Source organism: Pinus tabuliformis, chromosome 7 (assembly GCF_031772625.1).
Source record: "Pinus tabuliformis cultivar Carrire ecotype Pingquan chromosome 7, CPIR1, whole genome shotgun sequence".
Lineage (NCBI taxonomy): Eukaryota > Viridiplantae > Streptophyta > Pinopsida > Pinales > Pinaceae > Pinus > Pinus tabuliformis.
In genome coordinates, this window is record NC_142293.1 from 1037217968 (window position 1) to 1037238165 (window position 20198).

General features: G+C 34.5%; 1 protein-coding gene across 1 annotated transcript; it reads right to left on the reverse strand.

The window, feature by feature from the left end:
* Positions 1-10216: 10216 nt before the first annotated feature.
* Positions 10217-11815, reverse strand: LOC149251224 (uncharacterized). Its single transcript, XM_089453822.1, has 2 exons — positions 11213-11815; positions 10217-10960 (listed from the first exon to the last, which is right to left on the reverse strand). The coding sequence occupies exons 1-2, from the start codon at positions 11813-11815 to the stop codon at positions 10217-10219; spliced, it is 1347 nt and encodes a 448-aa protein (XP_089309948.1).
* Positions 11816-20198: the final 8383 nt, after the last annotated feature.

A 20198-nucleotide genomic window follows, 5' to 3' on the forward strand; every position in this document is an offset into this window, starting at 1 on the left:
ATCATTATTGTATTCTAGTAGACATAGGGGGTCTTGTGTTTCAAGGAAGGCGGTTTCCTAAGTATTGAATTAATGTAATTATTTAATGTTTTGAGTGATTTTAATGAGAATAGGTATTTATTGAATAAATTGAGGCATAATTGTAAATGTTCTCGAATGTAGGAGAACATGAGAGATTTAGGATAATTGAGTGATGAGAGGATTGAGAATTGATTGTAAATCTTAGATTAGGAGTCATTTCATGATTTTATGGATTTGAGAGAATCCTTAGGGATGAGAAAGAGATTTTACAATTCTGTTGAGGCTTTATGGATCGGAACCAGAAATTGGTTTTAGAATCCCTGTGTACAAATGTAAGCCTAAAAGGCATGATCATAGGTTAGAGAGGGTATACAGAGACAGAGAGAGAGAGAGAGAGTTAGATATTTAGCTAGTGTTTGTAAGCCTATGGGCATATAATGAACAGAGGCCATTAATTAGAAGATCAAGCCGAAGAGAGACAAAGAGTCCCATAATGTAATTATATATATATATATATATATATATATATATATATATATATGCACAGAGATTCAATTTCCATTTGTATAAGTGTGTTGTTAAGCATCAACGGTGAATGATGAGTGAATTAGTATATTATGTGTAATAGAGTTGCAAATAGAGTTCGACGATTACACAGAGAGGAACATGACGAGGAGGATCATAATGGATCGTTGAATCCATTAGAAAATATAAAAGTCAAAGCTTAGGAGGAAGTGCGCAGTGGAACAATCGAGAGACCAAAATCTTGAAGAAACCCGAAACCATAGTGGAACGTTGAAGGAATAGTGTAAAAACATAAGTAACCAGAGTAGCGGAGGAGTAAAGTGTCAATGCACAACAACTGTTTGATCTCATAAATCAACAGCCAGGATTAAATCGTAATAATGGAAAAATCAGGATCACATCGCAATATTTCAAAGGGAGGAAGCGATTGCAACATGCGATGCATAGCCAAACCCAAAACCTTATCGAATGTGACCTAGAACCCATCGGGTCTGAAATACATGTCGGATCAAAGTTTTAAAGTGGAAGAGTCAAGTGCAAGGATCAAGCGATAGCCGATAGCGATAGATTGGAAGCATTAGGGATTGGAGATCAGAGGAGGAGCAACGCAGCGAAAGGCTTGATATGGAAGGGCAGAACCAACGATATATGAATGTGGGTGTATAATATTTGAGATCCACTTATGTGTTTCAGCGCAGAATTTCAATGTAATTCTTTGTATTCTATTAAAGTGTTGCGCTCAAGTCTTTTAAGGCTTAAGCGTTACACGTCTGATAGTCACATATCGGAGTCGGAGGGGTAATAAGAGCATATATGTGGTATGACCATGGCAGTTACAATGAGCGATTGCAATAAAGACAATTCTTGGGAAATGTGCAAAGGCTAAGGAAAGGCGGAAAAAGGTATGTTATGCATGTCTTTACGTGTATTCTCTTATAGGAGAATTATAATGGATTAAAGCACCGAATGAAGGGTTTTAATTGTTTTCCAATTATAACCCAAAGTTATAAAGTGGATTCGGTTATATGTGCGGCCAAATGAATTAAAAAAGGTTTATGAGGATGTAAAGAGTCCCAATAGGGATAGGATATGAAGGGTTACACTATGGGGTTAAAGAATAAATGTTTCCATATAAGTTCTAATTAAGGGGGCCTTAACCATTTTTTATTTAATATGAATTCTTGACCAGAAGGTCATATTAATTCTTAGGGAAAATGGTTTATTGCATAGGTTTATGCATATTGTGGGTAAAGTAGGGGTAACGCTGCATCAAAAAGTCGTTATCATTGCTCATTTAAGGGAATGCAAAACAACAAGTGAGACATGTGAGGCATTAAAATATTTTTATGAAACAATAAATACAAATGGAGCGATATTTTTGGAGAGAAAACATATTTCAATTAAAATGGAAAAAATGAAAACATTATTGATCATCTATCTAGAATTAAATATCTAAATGATATGTTGGTAATATCAGTGAGAAACTATAAGTAGTTATATAGTTAATGTAACATTAAATTGTATTTTGCATGAATATCAATTATTTATAATCAATCTTGCAGTAAGGGAGAAAGAAATTTTATTTGATGACTTAACAAAGATCCTTATGCAAGAATAAGAAAGGAGAAAGGAGGAAGAGTGTTGATGGCCTATTTTAAAACTCAAATTTAACTTTGATGGGTAAAGGAAAGTGACCATACAAAGGAAAATAATAGGAAATGAAAAAATGAAGGAAATTTGATGTGAAACAAGGTGAGTTTTCATCAAAGATAGCTATTAGTGTGAAGAAAAAGGGTAGATGTAATTATTTTGGTCAATTTAGACACTATGCTTATGAATGTAGGAAAAATAAGTTCAATGAGTCCAAATATAGAAGACAAGAAGACAACTTTGTTGATCAACAATAACATATGACTATGTAATGCACAGTTTACAAATCCAAGAGCATCTATTCATATAATTTGTAATAGATATGGGTTTAAAAATTATCATGAGAAAAATAATCATGCTAAAATTCATTTACATATTGACAAGATTTCATCAAATAAAAGGATATAGTGATATAATTATAGATTTGTCTAAGTGCTCACATGAAAAAAATATATATATTGTATGAACTAAAGATTAAAAGAAATCACATAGGGCCAATGCAAACTAAATTACATGGAGAAACTTCTAATTTTCTTATATTCATTGATTTTAAAACCAAGTTCATATGAGTCACATTTTATAAGAAAGAAAAGTGGTGTTTTTTATTCAAAGAGTCTATAAATATAAATAGAAACATATAGTTAAGCATATCAAGATTCTTAAAATATATCAAAGGGGAGAATTCTTAAGGTATTGCAAATATAATGGATTTGAGAAACAATGCATGATTCCCCATACCTATAAGTAACATGGTGTGGCCTAGAGGAAGAAAAAAAGCATAGTAGTGTGTGATGGAAACATGCTAGAAGGTAAGAATTTCCATGATAGTTTGTGAACTAAAGTTGTAAGTACAATTTCATATTTACAACATGCAAGTCCAACAAAAATTTTAGGGTATAAAACTTCTTAGATCATGAAAGTCCTTATGGATATAAACTAGTTATTTAATCCATTAAGAGTTTTTGGGAATAAAGAAATTTCTAATAGCAGAAAGGAAAAAAGAAGGAACTTATGACAAGTTAGTGAAATATGTTTTCATTGGTTATTATGCTAATCATAAATCTTATAAAATTTATAATCTTATTATTCAAAATATTTGCAAGTAAAGAGTTATGTTTCACAAGTCTACAAGTGAAAAAATAAAAGAAGGTGTAGAGCAACAAAATGATGTTGAATTTTCCATAAAAGTGCATGAAGAAATAAGATTATGTTTTGATGTCTCAAGTCATGAGTGTTAAGAACCTTTAAATTTTGACAAAGGAAATGATCTAAACAATGGATGAATGAGATGCAAGATGATATTGTGAAAACTGATACTAGGAAACTAATTAAAGTTCCTAAAACTAAATTTCTTATAGGTTCAAATTGATGCACAAATCTAAGTTTAATTTTGACAGTAATATAAATCATGTTAAAGCTATATTGGCTACTAAATTCTATTCACAAAAGGAAGGAATAAATTATAAGGACACATTTGCATATGTAGTGAAAATGTACATCATTAGACTTATGATAGAATAGATACTAAACACAATTTATACTTACATCAAATTGATGTCAAGTAAAAAAAAATTGAATGATAAATGTAAAGAAGAAGTGTACCTTGTTCAACCAAAATATTTTGTAAAGAAAAGGACAAGAACATCTTGTGTACAAGTCAGCCAAAATACTATATGATCTCAAACAAGTTCTAAGAGTATGGTATATAAAAAATAAAAATTTAATCATTACATGAAGCGATATAATTTTGATTTATAAAATCAAAAGATAACTATGATAAGAATATCAAATAAAGAATCTTGGACACATGCATTAATGTTTAGGCATTGAGGTATAGAGGGAAGATGGTAAAACTATGATAATTCAAATTAAGTATGTAAATGAACTTATAAAAAAAATTCAACATAAATGATTGCAAACCCATGCCTACTCCATTAGAAGAGAATGTTATAATATACATGGAGGATAATAGAGAAGAAGTAAATGATACTTTGTATGGACAATTGGTATGAAGTTTAAATTACTTAATCACAACAAGGCATAATATTGCATACTAAACTCAATATACTTAATGGGTTCATGGCCAAGTCACATGAAGTCATTGGGAAGATGTCAAGAGAGTCAATGGATACCAAAATGGAACTACTAACTTTGGTATTAAATATTTTGATTATTTGAATGTTGAGGTTACATGTTATTCATATTCTTATTTTAAATGTGATCCAAATGATAGAAAATTAACCATTGGATATGGATTAGGTATAGGATTAAGAGTTATATTTTGAAGTAGTGAGAAGTATCCAATAGTTTCATGGTCCTCTATTAAAGTTGAGTAGAAATCATTATGCACTGCTACCTAAAGTATGCGAACTCTTAAGATGTGGGAGAAAATAAAATAGTAGCTGCAATTATTAAGTGGGACAATAAAATTTCAATGAAATTTGCAAATAACTCAATTTATCAAGTCAAATCAAAACACATTAGAAAAGATTCAACCAAAAGAAATTGATTTGATGTATTGTAATAAAATGAGAATATCATTGATATGTTCACTAAACCTTTGGAAAAGATAAAGTTTGAAGTTTGTAATATGTAGAGATATGCTAGATACATATAGAATTCATTTCTTTAATGATCATTATAAATAAATAAAGAATGAAATTACAAAAATATTATTAGACTGTTATATTTAAATATTATTATAAATAAATATAATTATAAACCTAGTATTAGAGTGTTGTAAATAGATTTTGAAATTGTTAAAATACAAAAATAATAATTGATAAGCTGTGTTAGATAAATGATAGTAAAAACACTTAAAAAAATATGTGAAGTATCTATACAATTCAAATGTAAAAATATTTGAAAGATATTTATTTTATACATAAAATTTATATATTTCCAGTTTCAATATATAAAATATAAATTCAACTCTTTTCTTATAAATACAATTTTCTATATAAATGTTAATTTCTGTGAGACACAGGATATAAAACTTTGAAAAATATTTATTTTATACATAAAATTTATATATTTCCAGTTTCAATATATAAAATATAAATTCAACTCTTTTCTTATAAATACCATTTTCTATATAAATTTTAATTTCTGTGAGACTCAGGATATAGAACTTTGTTTTATCGGTGAAAGTTTTAATAAATTTAAAAAATTTAAGCACAAATTTAATGCGTTCAATATCAGCCATAGGCTTATTTATGACTACCATATTTCAATGTCAAGATAGTTTAATCGAGAGTGGCCATTAATGACGATACACTCGTTATTTTTCTCTCCTTGTCAAAAAAATCAAAATCATCGAATAAAGTAGTTGAAAGGAAACATATATCTGGTTCTGTTCTGGTTGTATGAATTTCCTCCTCCTATTTAGAGTTAGTTATTAAATTTGTATTAATTTCAATAAGTGTAAGTAGTTAAGAGTGGTTTAACTCTGAGCAAAATTAGGAATAAATAACAAGTGATCCTCCCTGTATGGAGATCAAGCCAAGTGGTCTAGTTTATTTAGATAAAAATAAAATTGAATTATCGCTGTATAATTAATTCCTATTCCTTCATGTGTGGAAAGTAGTTAAATATGACATATGTGGAAAGTAGTTAAATATGACATATGTATAACTTCTTTTTGGGGGATTTTGGGGAAAGAGAGGAGGAGACGGAGGAAAAAAGAGAGGAGCGGAGGCACTTGTAACCCTACGCAGCACTTGTAGAATTCCAAGACCGTGTAAGTATTGATTGGGGTTCTCTGGTTTTGATAGTTTTTTATTCGGTTTTCTTCTTTTAGTCCCCTCTATTCAGAGAGTGAATGGCTTTGTGACTGAAACGCCTGCCCCTGGTAATATTATGAAGATGACTTTCTTTTCTCAATGTGAGTTCGATATAGCTTTTTCTTCCAGCCTTTCATTAATTAACTGTTGCCACTTGCAAGTTTCGATTTCTGGGTTTCGAGAATCGTATGAGTGTGTGTTAAGAGCTATGGAAAGGAGGACGGAGGATTGAGTTTTGAAATTCAAACCTTTCTTGCCCTGTAGATTGATAGTTTTGGGTTTTGTTTCTCGAGATTTTATTTTTCCTCAACTTCCCCTCGCAAAGTATGCAACGGATTATGGCCGACTCCCTAACGATGATGCACAGCATTGAATAATTCAAACAAGACCATTTTCGTTTCAGAGGGAGAAAATGCGCACAGAGACCTTATAAAAAAGATAGACTCTCAATCCTGAGAAAAGGGCTCAGAACGAGGGAAGAAGTCTGGAGGAGGAACGCACAGTTGGCAGGATCTTTTCTCGGTGTTTCTTATTTTCTCACTGAGACTGAAATCGAATTTGTGTTTCATGGGAGAAACTGATTATTCCACTGCATTACCAGACAATTTGGTATAAATATTTTAAAGGATTCTATGACATACCCTGGTTTTGATTCTAAAGATTTTGAAATTGTGGTTGTCGGTAATCCAAATTGTTTGTTTAGAAAGGAAGGAAGGAATGTGGTTGGAACTTGCACTGGTTATGCAGGCTATCCTGCCTCTCCTCTCCTCTCCTCTCCTCTCATGACGGAGTTTAAGGTGGAAATTTGTCTAAGTGTCGTGCAGCCTTAATGTTGCACCAATCAAGCGCTCAATCTTTCGTTGCCAACCCATTTAATTATGCAACAAAAGTCTTTGCAACTATTGAAATCCTACACAAAAATTATAATAAAACTTTTAATTGTATCTTATTCCAATAAAACTTTTTATTGGAAAAAAATAAAATTTTGGTGATACAATCTATCACCCCAAATTTTTAAAACATATTTTAATTATCTATTATTTAATCCATAGTTAAATGTCTTGATAATCCATTTAACTAGCTAAACGTCCCAGCCAAAACTGATTCGCATATTGAAATTCATACCATAAAAAGAGAAGTGTATTAAAAAAACAGTTAAAATTATTTTTGTTATTTTTATTTTTTTTAATTATTTTTGTTTAAAAATTAAAAATTTAAATTATTTAATTTATAAATATATATATATATATATATATATTTTTGAATAACAAGAAATCACAATTTCACACAAAATTGTATTAATGAATATCAAGAAAAAAGATATTTGATTTATTAATTAAATTGTACATTAAAAAATTATACATGTTAGTGAATTTTTTTAGAATAAGAAAAAGACATCTCTATTATATATAGAAAAATATAGTACATATTACATTTACTCTATTTGATGTATCCCATCTTGGATCAATCTGTTTACATAATGATTCATAACTAGTCCATATGCAAGTCATCTACATTGTACATTGGGATATGTAAAGCCAAAATAACCGGCCTCTAGATTACATTACCAACCATAGATCAGCCCTTGTTGTAGTTGTCATTTTTTCAAGCAAATGAAGCCCTTGTTGTAGTTGTCATTTTTCCAAGCAAAGGAAGAATTCCAGCATCCACTTTGTGTGCACCCCACTATTTCAATATGTATGTCATCCAACTCATCCTGTAAACCCCTCTTGTAAACCCCTCTTGGACATGAGATCTCCATTTTGATTATATTCCCATCCAATGTGTTGTAGTGATGAGTCCCTTAAAGTGTTCCATAAGAGTCTCTTGTAAACCCCTCTTGGACATGAGATCTCCATTTTGATTATATTCCCATCCAATGTGTTGTAGTGATGAGTCCCTTAAAGTGTTCCATAAGAGTTCAATCTGGTAGAGCCATCCATGTAGCATAGGTTTAATTTTGATATTGCCCCAAATGTGCTCAATGGTGATCCTAGAGTCTCCATATATATGAATATTGGGAATATTTAGAAATGTAATGAACCATAATAACCCCCATAAGGCTGTCACTTGTCTTCATATTCGTTCCTCTACCTGCCCCCAGTGTACCCAATATTCTTGTTCCTCTGAAAATTTGATCCAAAATCCACATTCACATATACCCCGTTGCTCCACCCCATCAAAAAAACCACTTGGGTATGCCCCCAGTGTACCCAATATTCTTGTTCCTCTGAAAATTTGATCCAAAATCCACATTCACATATACTCCGTTGCTCCACCCCATCAAAAAAACCACTTGGGTATGTAATCTCTGGTTCAAACCCCTTATCTATAATTTTTTTAGGATCGTTGTCCTGAATACTACCAACCATATACCACCTCTTATACTACCAACCATATACCACCTCTTAATTTTGTCCAACATCAGGATCGTTGTCCTGAATACTACCAACCATATACCACCTCTTAATTTTGTCCAACATTAATTTTACATTTCCCAAGACATCTTCAAATATAATTTTATTACATATGTTCCATATTTGGTTGCTCCACCAACACAAACAAAACTCTATATTATCAAACTGTAAGAAAGGAAATCCCACATAATAAGCAATGTATCTCCATATCTGTATTGCAACTGGACATGTTAAAAATAGGTGCACATTATCTTCTCCAGCATGCCTACATAATACACAATATGTCGGCCCCTGCCAATTTCTCTTTTGCAGGTTCCCCCATGTTAGATTCTTATTATGCCATACAAGCCAAAGAAATGCAATCATCTTAACAGGCATATTGGTTTTCCAATATTTGTAAAACCAGCATACCTCATTTTATTGGGCCTCTTGATAGCATAGTGTTTTGTATGCGCCCACCACCACCACACCTCCAGCGTTCATCTTACCAGTCCATGTAATCTAATCTCCGCCAACGTCTCAGCATATACTGTCATTTTCTTAATCTTCTTGATTTGTTCCCATTCTTGTGTCATTCGGTCCATCAATCCTAAATCTCTTGCATTTTTCCATATTGGTATATGTCCATTCCATTCTTGGATCACTTGATTCCAGAAAAATAAACCCCTCCTGTTTAATTTATGTTTAAGCTCCTCAGAAAACATTCCATGTCTTTCAGTTCCCATAATATGATCCAATCCCATAATAACTTGATGTCTCATACCCAGACGCCAGCACAAGTTCTGCAAGAATATATTTTTAATTTTACACAAACTACGCCATATTGTCGAGCCCACGGAGACCCTAATAGTCCCACTGCGCATCCAAACAGTAAAGGTTTTGTCCTTCAAGTATTTTTTTCCTGATTATGCTACCCCATATGCCTTCCCAGAAAATGGCCCTCCACAGCATCTTCAACAATAGTGCCCATCCAAAACGCCTCAAGTTCAAAATACCCCATCCACCCATGTGTTTTGGCAAGGAGATCTGTTCTAGTCTAGCCAGATGATATTTGTGTGTGCGAGACACACCCGACCAAATAAATTGAGCCATTAGTCAATTCAGATGTTGTATAATGGCTTGTAGGAGATGGTATAAATGAGCCCAATAAACTCCCATTTAAGTGATAAAAAATTGGGTGAGGGTTATCCATCCTCACAGGGAGAGATATTTGAATTCCCATATAGTAATATTCATATAAAATTTATCAACCAACCACATCCAGTCCTGATTTCGATATCAACAGGGTTTGATATGAAATCCTAAATATTTTGTGCCACCTTCTAGGGAGTCTGCATCAATCCCAAACAAGTTTTGAATATATGCAATGTCATCCATGTTGCAAGAGCCTTATAATATGGAAGATTTGAGTAAATTCATAATAAGGCTCGATGCATTCTCAAACCTTTTGAATATTTGAAATAATACAAACTAGTCAACATGCTTAATCATCCCCATAATCAATATATCATCCACAAAGAAGCTATGTGAAATTTCGATGTCTCTGCCCATGACCAATGCCCCAAAATTTTCTATCTCAACCGCTTTTTTAATCTGTAAGCTGTGGTCGTCCATCACTAATATAAAAAGTAAGGGCGAAAGAGAGCACCCCTGCCCGAGCCCTCTCCCAACACCAAAAAATGGTGTTGGATATCAATTGATCACCACAACATATCGAACATTTGTGACACATGCCATAATCCATTCTTCTCCTCTGGTTCGTATTCCAATTTTATGAAGAATCATCCTCAGATATCCCCAGTCAAGACAATCATATGCTCTCTAAAGATCCACTTTCAGTATAGTTGCATTCAATTTTTTTTCATGAATCGTATGAATTCTCTCTTGAGCAATCGCCACCACATCACGTATCGAATGGTCTTGTAAGAAACCATATTGCTCCGGAGATAAAAACTTTGATAATGTGTTCTTAATCTTGCTGGCAATCGTTTTGGAAATAATCTTATAAATAAGGTTACATAAAGATATGGGCCTATAATTAGGGAAAGAAGCAGTTATGTCCTTCTTTGGAATTAGAGCAATGTATGTTGAATTGATATGTGGATGTATATATCCTCTTTCTCTCGATTCCTCCACCATATTCATCAGATCTCCCTTAAAAATGTCGAAAAAATGTGTGAATAGTTCCACCATCCAGTCATCCAGACTAGGACTCTTATCACACTTCATAGACTTGAGAACCCCCAAAATTTCATCCCCCGTAACCACCTTGCATAAGTTATTATTATCATCCTCATCGAACATGTGTGGATACTCCTCCACCCCCCACATTTGATCTTCTACATAATCGAGCTCCCTGCAACTGTAAGCCCACTCGAAGTGCTGAACCGCCTCACTGCATATCTCATGTTGTGTCAGGTGTTTGTTACCCTCAGCATCAACAATCTCCCAAATTGTGTTAACTTTCCTTCGATGGTTAGCATATCTATGGAATTTTTTTTTGTTTTTATCTCCTTCTCGAATCCATATTGCCCTACTCTTTAGGTGCCATGTCACCTCCCTGTTCTGCAGGATTTGTTTCCTCTTATGCTCAAGTGAATGAATTTTGTCCCAAACCTCCACAAAGAGTTGATGTGCTAACAATTGTGGTTAGAGAGAAGACAGAGCCACTGTTATCTCGTTCAGTTCTATTTTCTGCTGTGTAATTCACATTCGCTCCCAAATTTTAACCACCTTCTTAAGGGCTCAAAGATTTTCCAGCATATGCATCATGGGAGAAGGGGAAGAAGATATAGCCTTTGCCCAATTGTCCCATACCATCTTGCCAAAATCGGGGTCCTCCAACCACACCCGATTGAATTTAAATGGCATCCCAACTCGGATATCCCTGTGGCGCCAGCCAAGGATAATGGGCCGGTGGTCGGATATGAAATTATCCACAATGTTCGATTGGACCACTCCAAGTCTCTCAACTACTTGTTCCTGAAGCAGAAAACGATCTAATCTTTTGGCAACATAATCATTACCTGATCTCCCATTGTCCCAGGTCGGCCCAATCTTGCATGGTCGGATGTCAATGAAGTTATAGTCAATGATGATATCTTTTATCTGGGCACAAACAGGATCTGTCCTTCTGTTCCCACCCCACACCTCATCCAAACCAGTAGTACAGTTCATATCCCCTGCCATGATCAGTGTGGTAATTTCTAACATCTGTGTTGCCACTAACTTCCGCCAAAAAGAGTCCCTATCCCTATATGGGGCATAAATGTTCAATATGTGAATATGCCCTAGCAAACCTCTAATATATCTAGCTAATAGAATACCGGCAAAACATGAGTAAGCCTTCATTCTAACCCATCGAGGATCCCATAAAGAAACTAAGCCCCCTGAAAGGCCATCAACATCAGTAGCCGCCATATACCAGTCAGGAAACATCTTCCTAAAATATTTGATCACCTGGTGTGTCGAATGCATAGTCTCTTGCAGTAGAATAATGAAAGGGTGAGTCATGTAGAAAAGCTCCTTTAGGGCCAAATATTTGTGGGATGGCCCCAGTCAATGTTCATGGACAGAATGTAATTCATGAAGGCTCGGCTATGGGCTGCTTTTCTCTAAGGGCCTAGGGAGAGGAGGACGAAGCAATGGGGACATCTATCAAGGAATGGGAGTCGAAAGAATCAAAAGGGATATTTTGGGGTCACCCCCGGAAATGTCGATTATCCTGATTCTCTTTCTGATGAACAGTAATATTTCCAACCGATAAAGGGCTAATGTTAGGGGACGTGGAGCCAGGTGGCTTGTGGATAGTAAGTGTGTGTAATTCCAGTGTCTTTCTTTGTAAGAGAAATTCCAAGTCACTGTCTACTGAGTTTGTAGGCGAGACAACGGGTGAAATGGGCAAAATAGGTCAGTCTATGGATGGCAGAACCATGGGAGGGGTGCGGTGTGTAATAGGGAAGGGATATATGAAATGTGAGACGTGGAAGGGATGTCAAGAGGTGACATATGAGTTGGCATAGTAAAGGTAGGGGTCGATTCGGGGCGAGATAATAGGGCGATCCTGTTTGATAGAGACGAGGAAGTCTCCCCAACATCTAAGGTGCCAGAATCCTTGGATGTCCAAGAGGATGATTGAACCAAAATAGGTACAGACTCAACATAGATCAATGGTTGAGAAACATCAGCAAGAGTAGTCGGATTGAAATGAGGATTACCTGTTGGACTCATAGCCATATCTGAAAGTTGTGTCCTGCCATGACTAGCCATTCGAATATTAGGTAGTTCGTGAGCTTTGTCTTTTTCATCACTTATCTGTCACTTGTGAAACATGCGACGTCCTCCCCTCCTGTGTGGACATTGTGCCATAAGGTGGCCAGTGTGGTGGCAAATAAGGCACTGAAATGGAATGCCCCAAAAATCCAGACGTTGCTGCAATTGTGTGTCCTCCCACTTAAGTTCAATATGATCTGGGAAACTACCACTATAGTCCTTCTCGATCAAAATCCATGCTATTCTCTTATCCCTAGCCCCTAGACACTGTGGGTTGACGTATACAAATCAACCAATGGCATTTCCAATATCCATAAGAACTTGTTTAGTCCAGAATTCAATAGGTAAACCTGGTAATTTTACCCATATAAGTTTGTTCTTGGGTGTCTCCTTCAGGGGATTGAACCCAACATACCATGCATGCAAAGCTAAGAAACTACACCCCTTTATCCATGGAATTTGCTTAATTTTGAGAAAATACTCCTGACTAAGGAAGTGGAATTTGTACCAACCTCCCATCAGTCTCACCACCAAAGGCATATACCCTAGCAGTGATTTCCACTTCAAATCAACCCAATTATGTATCTCTCCCTCACTCAGTGTTGAGGCTTGAAAATGTCATTCATTTCCATTACGCTTTCACTATTATGTCCATTATATCACCTCCATTTCACTACTATGTCACCACATTCATTCCACTTTCATTATCATTGGGCCACATTTATGTTTTTCCAAACATTATTAATTCTAAGCCTTTTAAGTGAATTTGTGGTTAAAAATTAGAAAATAATGTGCATATGCTTATACCTAACAAATGGGTTGAGATTGTTGACATGTATAGGTTGAAAGGAGGCTTCTAGAAGACCCTTATGTGGCACTCTAAGGCCAAATTCGAATTTGAGTGGAAAGAATCATGGGATCATGAGGATATGTGTCACATATCCTAATTGTATTGTAACTCTAAGAAGACATGTGTCTTATCAGTTCCTATTTTGATTAGGACTCTAGAGTAGAGGAAGAGATTCATAGACTCTCATTAATGAGATGGCTCTCATCTTTTTGTATAAATAGGAGATCTCTCTCCTTCATTTGTTAGCTTAGAGCTTGTGAGTTCTTAAGTCTTAGTTTGTTAGTTCTTAAGCTTGTTAGCTTGTGAGATGGCTTTTGAAAGCTTTGGAGAGCTTTATTGTACTTTGTAATTTTGAAGAATTTGAATAAAGCTTTTATGTTCTCAACATGGAAGGAGATGTGAAGTAGATGTCATGGAGCATATTAGAATGTAAGGTAGAGTAGATTTCATTTTGTAATTTTTCTTTGATTTCATTATATCATTTGATTGTTTTCAAGTTTGATAGATTAGATTTTTCATTCATGCAATTTTAATTCATGCAAGTGTGTTCAACCGGTTGATTGTAGATTAGTTTTCCTTTACATGTTTTTGCATCAAATAGTGACATGAGATTTACCTCTCTGTTGACTTTGTTTTTCTAGCTTTTCAATTTCAGTTATGCTTTGATTTCAATCTTATTCATTTGCTTTGTTAGTTAGTTTAGATATCAGATTGCTCAAGTTATTGATGATTACCTCCGAAAGCCATAGCGAGACTAACTGGCAAGGGGTCAGACTATGAATTGATGTGATTGATTTTGAGCTTACTTTTCTGCAATTAGATATCAGATTTCTCAAATTGTTGATGATTACCTCTGAAAGCCATAGCGAGACTAACTGGTGAGGGGTCAGACTGTGAATTGATGTGATTTGATTTTAAGTTTATTTTTCTGCAATTAGATATCAGATTTCTCAAGTTGTTGATGATTACCTCCGAAAGCCATAGCGAGACTAACTGGTGAGGAGTCAAACTATGAATTGATGTGATTTGATTTTAAGTTTACTTTTCTGCAATTAGATATCAGATTGCTCAAGTTGTTGATGATTACCTCCGAAAGCCATAGCGAGACTAATTAGCGAGGGGTTAGACTATGAATTGATGTGATTTGATTTTAAATTTACTTTTCTGCAATTAGATATCCGATTGCTCAAGTTGTTGATGATTACCTCCGAAAGCCATAGCGAGACTACTTGGCGAGGGATTAGACTATGAATTGATGTGATTTGATTTTAGTTTTACTTTTCTGCAATTAGATATCAGATTTCTCATGTTATTGATGATTATCTTCGAAAGCCATAGCTTAGACTACCTGGCGAGGAATCAGAGTATGAATGATGTGATTTGATTTTACTTTTTATTGGTTTGCAGTTTTTTATTTGTTTGAGTGCAATAGCTTAACTTTTATTTCCATATTTAGACAAGCAGCAGAGAGAGTGATTTCATGATCAGTATTTCATCTTTTGCTTGATTAAAGTAGCTACATACTTACACTTTTGTTTAAGTACTAATTCCATCAATAACATGTTTTAATATCTTTTGAAGTGCTAAGTTTTGGAAGTTACCATTAGGGACATAGACCTTGTCTTGAAATCTACATCCATACTTGACCTTTAAAAGTATTCTTAAACCTTAGAATATGATTTCATTTGTATTAGATACTTTAGGAGATCAACAAGAATAAAACCCCAAAACAAAACAAAAACTATAAAACAACGAAGTAAGAAAAAGGTTAACTAAGCACATATGGTGCACCACACTTCATCAGTTTACGATACCCGGATTGATAATTTATGTAGAGCAATTTAAGACGTTAAATTGACTAGACATTTTGGCGCCATTTTCGGGGAAGTGTAATTAGGAGACTTTATTTCTTACATCTAAAAAAAATATTTAATAATTCTTGAATATGCTCTCCTCTTGCACTTTGTGTGATCTGGAGGATCAGAAAAATGATTGTTATGTAAAAAAAAAATTAATAATTCTTGAGTATGTTCTCATCCTGCACTTTGTGTGATCTGGAGGATCAGAAAAAGAATTGTTATGTTAAAAAAAAAAAAGGAGACAAAATAAACTTCATCATTTCAATTGATTCAAAAAAAAATGAAATCCAACTGCTTTGATAGGTTCAACTATCCAAGATTGACTGTTTATGGTTTGTAGTGGTTCTCAAAACATTGTATCATGTTTTAATAAGGTTTTGCAACTTAGCTGCGGAATGTAGCCTGATTCCGCAGCTAGTTGAGAATTCCATATCGGATTTCAAGGTTTAGCAGGTTACAGGCATCCAATGAAGAAATCGACGACATGAGCATCTCTAGAATTGTCTTGACATGGATCCTATTCTACTCACCCAGCTCAGATCAATAAAAAACTAGCCTAAGACCTCAGTCAAAGTCCTATTTTTAGCATATTTTTCTTGAAGTCTTTGCTGTCTGAAATTGAAAATCATTAATCCTTCTTATAAAAATTTACAATTTCAAAGAGAAAAAAAAAAAAAAAAAACAATCAATGGCTATCATGAATCCTAGCTTTCACTGTGGCTTCAACAAGAAAATATGCATCCCTGTTCAAGTTTTGACCTTAAAAGAACTTGCAAAAACATTAAAAAAAAATAACAACAACAATAATAATAATAATAATAAAATCTTCAAAAGCCTCCTCTAGTTGTTTACCTAACTCTTTTAATCAGCAGTGAAAATCCTTCATACAGCCAGAACATCCCAACTGAGAACATACCTATATGGAGATGCCTACTAACATTTATGAGAAAGTCGCGGCCTTTATGAAGTACCATCTCTACTAGATTGCCCATACTTTTTGAAAAAGCGTGGCTTATCTGTTAGTGCTAAAAATGGGTTGGGTTTCTCTGCTGCACTGCTTGTTATAATGCTGCTCTCAGTATTGTATTGGTACTTCATACGGAGGCACGGAAATGACTATGAATTTGGTCTTGGCCTGCCACATGATCTTATCTTAAAGACCAATAAAAATAAAAAATAAACAGGATGGTATGTTTACTCCTTAGATCGGAACTTGAAGTCTTTTCCAACCTCACACGGATTTGCATCAAATTTGAATCCACTATAAGATTCCCATATGTTTCTTTAGCAAGCGTTTGAAATAAACTTATGAGCTACTCCAGCTAGAATAGATCTCAGCACTTGCTTAATATGATAGGAAACATTTTTAATGGCGTCCTCTCCCTAAAACTGACTAATTCATTTGCTGTTGATTGCATCTGAAAACAAATTTTCCTGAAATCGATTTTACAGGCCGAATGCAACAACTCAGGAAAAACGTAAACAGAGAAAAACGTCAAACTTTAAGAGCATGATTTGGCCAAACGGAGGCGAATTTGGAAAAAATAAAACATGGGTGTTTTCTCCACTAGAGTCAATGAGATAACCCAGAAACCATTTTAAGAAATTCATCGCGGTTTGGGATAAATTATCAGTTCTTTGGAGCCCATTTTTGCAGGCCGCGAGAAAAAAAAAACGAGATTTGAATTAATTAAATGACAGTTGATTTCCGGCTACTTCTTATTTGAAATCAATGGCATACTGATAATTAACTACACATCTTCTACCTTCTGCCACCCGTCTAACACCTGCTCTACCACTTCCCGATTAATAGCAGTTCTAATTGGATACGGCTCTTTGCTGATGGACGTAACACCTGTTAACAGCAGTTCTAATTGGATACGGCTCTTCGCTGATAAATGTAACACCTATTAACAATAATCTTAATTGGATATGCAACCAACCAATCGATGTTGCATGGAGTTCTTGGCATTCGATGCAGAGGCCATTTGCAAACTCACTCACATCCTATTCATGTATATTTCGTGTGAGTTAAACCCAAAATTGCCACTAATTGCATTGATTGCCTGGAACTACCAGAGAGGAGTGTCGTGCTTGCTAGGGTCTCCATGTTGCCAAAGTTCTGAGAGTCCCTTCATCCCTGAATGTCCCTTTTGCTTACGAATGTATCCATGGCAAGCTGCAGAGGATTACTCGTTATCACATTATGTCTTGCAGCACTGCAAGTGCTTTTTTACTAAACCTACCCACTGTATCAGCACCATATCTGAATGCCATGTGGGACATAGTAGTAATTGGGCAAGGAATTACACGAAATTGAAGATCAGTTCATCTCAAAAACTAAAGCGGATTCTTGCGAACTCTGGAAATCCCTGTGTGATCATAGTATCTAAGAATGAAGATCAAGGAGATTTCACTATAGTTCAGGCTGTTGTCAATGCAGTTCCAGCAAATAATATGCACCTTGTTGCCATTAATATCAAATCTGGAATTTATAAGGAGAAAGTCAAATGTTATTATCAAGCATGACCTTAGTATCCTTGATTATTTATCGAACTTTATCTGTTGTTTGTATGGGAAGCCCGGGGCTTATTGTGTAGTAACATTGGCATTTTCAGTTAGAGAAGGGATCAATATCATTTTGGTTGGTTTTGTTTCAACTCAAAACCTCCGTTTTAAAGATGAATCACTCACTTTTAAGGTTGCAAAAACTCCACAAGAAAGTGCGGAAGAGATGAAAAGCTATGCATGACACAAGTATCCAAAATATGTGTAAAACTGACGGTTGACTGTTTTAGCCACTTTTTGCAGCTGATTCAACTTTCCGCAGCTGTTTTTGTTAAACTCTAGGTTGCAGGTGTCATCAAGCAAAACAAGCCACATGGGTAGCTGAGAAAATGTGAGTACATGGATGGTGTCCTATTCATTTGATCAAATTCGATGAAAGAGACCTCAGTCAAAGGGAAGTCAAGTTGTGTGTTATCACTAAGTCGCCACACTAAGTCGCTGCATGTCAAGAAAAAATAATAATTTTGAATCAATAAAATGAATAAGTTATTTGCTCACTTTTCTGAAGGTATTGATTAATTTTGGATTGATGATGAAAGATGAATGGCTAACTTTGTATTCAAGATTTTAGCTACAGAAACCGTGCACATTCTGCAGCTGAAGTCCAATTCCGCAGCTGAAAAAAAAAAAAAAAAAAAAAAAAAAAAAAAAAAACTTCATTGTTCAAATCAGCCTAACTTTTTCATACGAAATCAGATTTTGATGATTTAAGTACCATTGGAAAGATCTCAACAAGATCCAACAATGAGAAATCCATCATTAGAGTTTGAAATGGAAAATAATGAAATAAATTGCTGAAACTAAGTAACATTCAACTTGGGGCACCAATTCCAAATCAGGTACAAATTCTTTTGATTTTTCCTTTGAAGACTTGTTTCATTAATACAAATTCTTAGTTTTGTGTGTAAATATCATAACTAGAGAAATTTATCACCTCTCTCCTTTGATAACCTTACATTCCATTGCAGAAGAAGTATTAGTTTTTTTTGCAGGTTCCAGGAGGAAGGAAAAATGACTACAAGAGAATGGTGTCTCTCTAAGAGACCAATTTGTTTTATAAAGGATGATTAGCAACAAAGAGGAAATATGTTTATGCAAAATCAGATTCAAACACTTGAAAAACTTTCAAATACTATTGTCTTCATCACATCCATACTTCATAATAAACCATTCATCTCATTTTCCTCCATATTTTCCATTGACATTCACATACACTTTCCATCTCTTTTTGTCCATTCATAACCCACAAATGAAAGCAAGAGGATCATTCTCATGCTTATTGCCCATTGCCATTTCTACTCTCCATTGCCATTTTCCATTTTCATCTTCCATTCTTTGTCATTTTCATTCCGCAAATAAGCCCTGCTTCAATGCAAATTATTGAGTCCATAGTCCTTTGAGTCTAAGTTCTTTGTAAAAACACCTTGAGGCTTGCATGCCTTAATGGCAAGTCCTCATGCTGACAAATAATGGGAATACATTAATGTCCATTGTTCATCAGATCTTCTAGGTGACTTGGCATCAACAAATTCATTCATACCTAGGAAGATGTGTTTGAGCATCTTGACTCTCATTGTCATCAATGGTGAGAGTTCTCGTGTTGACTAGTGGCATCCATTAATGGCCACTAAGTCAACAATTTCCTACTATGTTCAACAACAGAACATCTTTCACATAGTAGGAATTGTGCCAATGAGTTTTGAAGACATGAAGACTATTATTTTCAGCATTTTGGAGCAGATTCAACAAGTTTTAATAGAAGCAATAAAAAGTCATCTTATCTCTTTATCCATGACTCCTCTTGTTCAGCCGCTTGAAGAAGAATATGATCAGAATTTTTCATCCACCACGCATACAATTCATCCATTCCAAAGGATAAGTTAAGGTACGTCATTTTCTAACTTTTCACCATAGAATTCCATAAAAAGCTAGAATGATAATTGTTAGAAAAAAATTTCTCTTCCTCATTTCATAAAATTGCCAGTACCATCAGTTGGGGGGGGAGTATATTCATATTCATATCTTTCCATGTCCATACCATATTCAGGAACCCACATACTTCCAACATATATTAACTATTACATTGTTATTATGAGCATACAATGGCTTTTCAAAAAGTGCTTAAAAGATAAATTGGATACAAACAAAATCATGGTTGTCACACAAAAACCAACCATCATGCAATCTAATAAAGATATACTTTGCAACAATAATCAAAACATCATCATGCAAAGTTCAAAGATCAAAATAGAAT

What these genes read in the sequence shown, in the direction of transcription:
- LOC149251224 (XM_089453822.1), bottom strand. Translation starts at nt 11,815, where the DNA reads ATGGCGGCTACTGATGTTGATGGCCTTTCAGGGGGCTTAGTTTCTTTA. An exon ending in ACCCCGATTTTGGCAAGATG is followed by an intron (nt 10,961 to 11,212) that starts GTATGGGACAAT and finishes CAAATCCTGCAG; the next exon opens with AACAGGGAGGTGACATGGCA.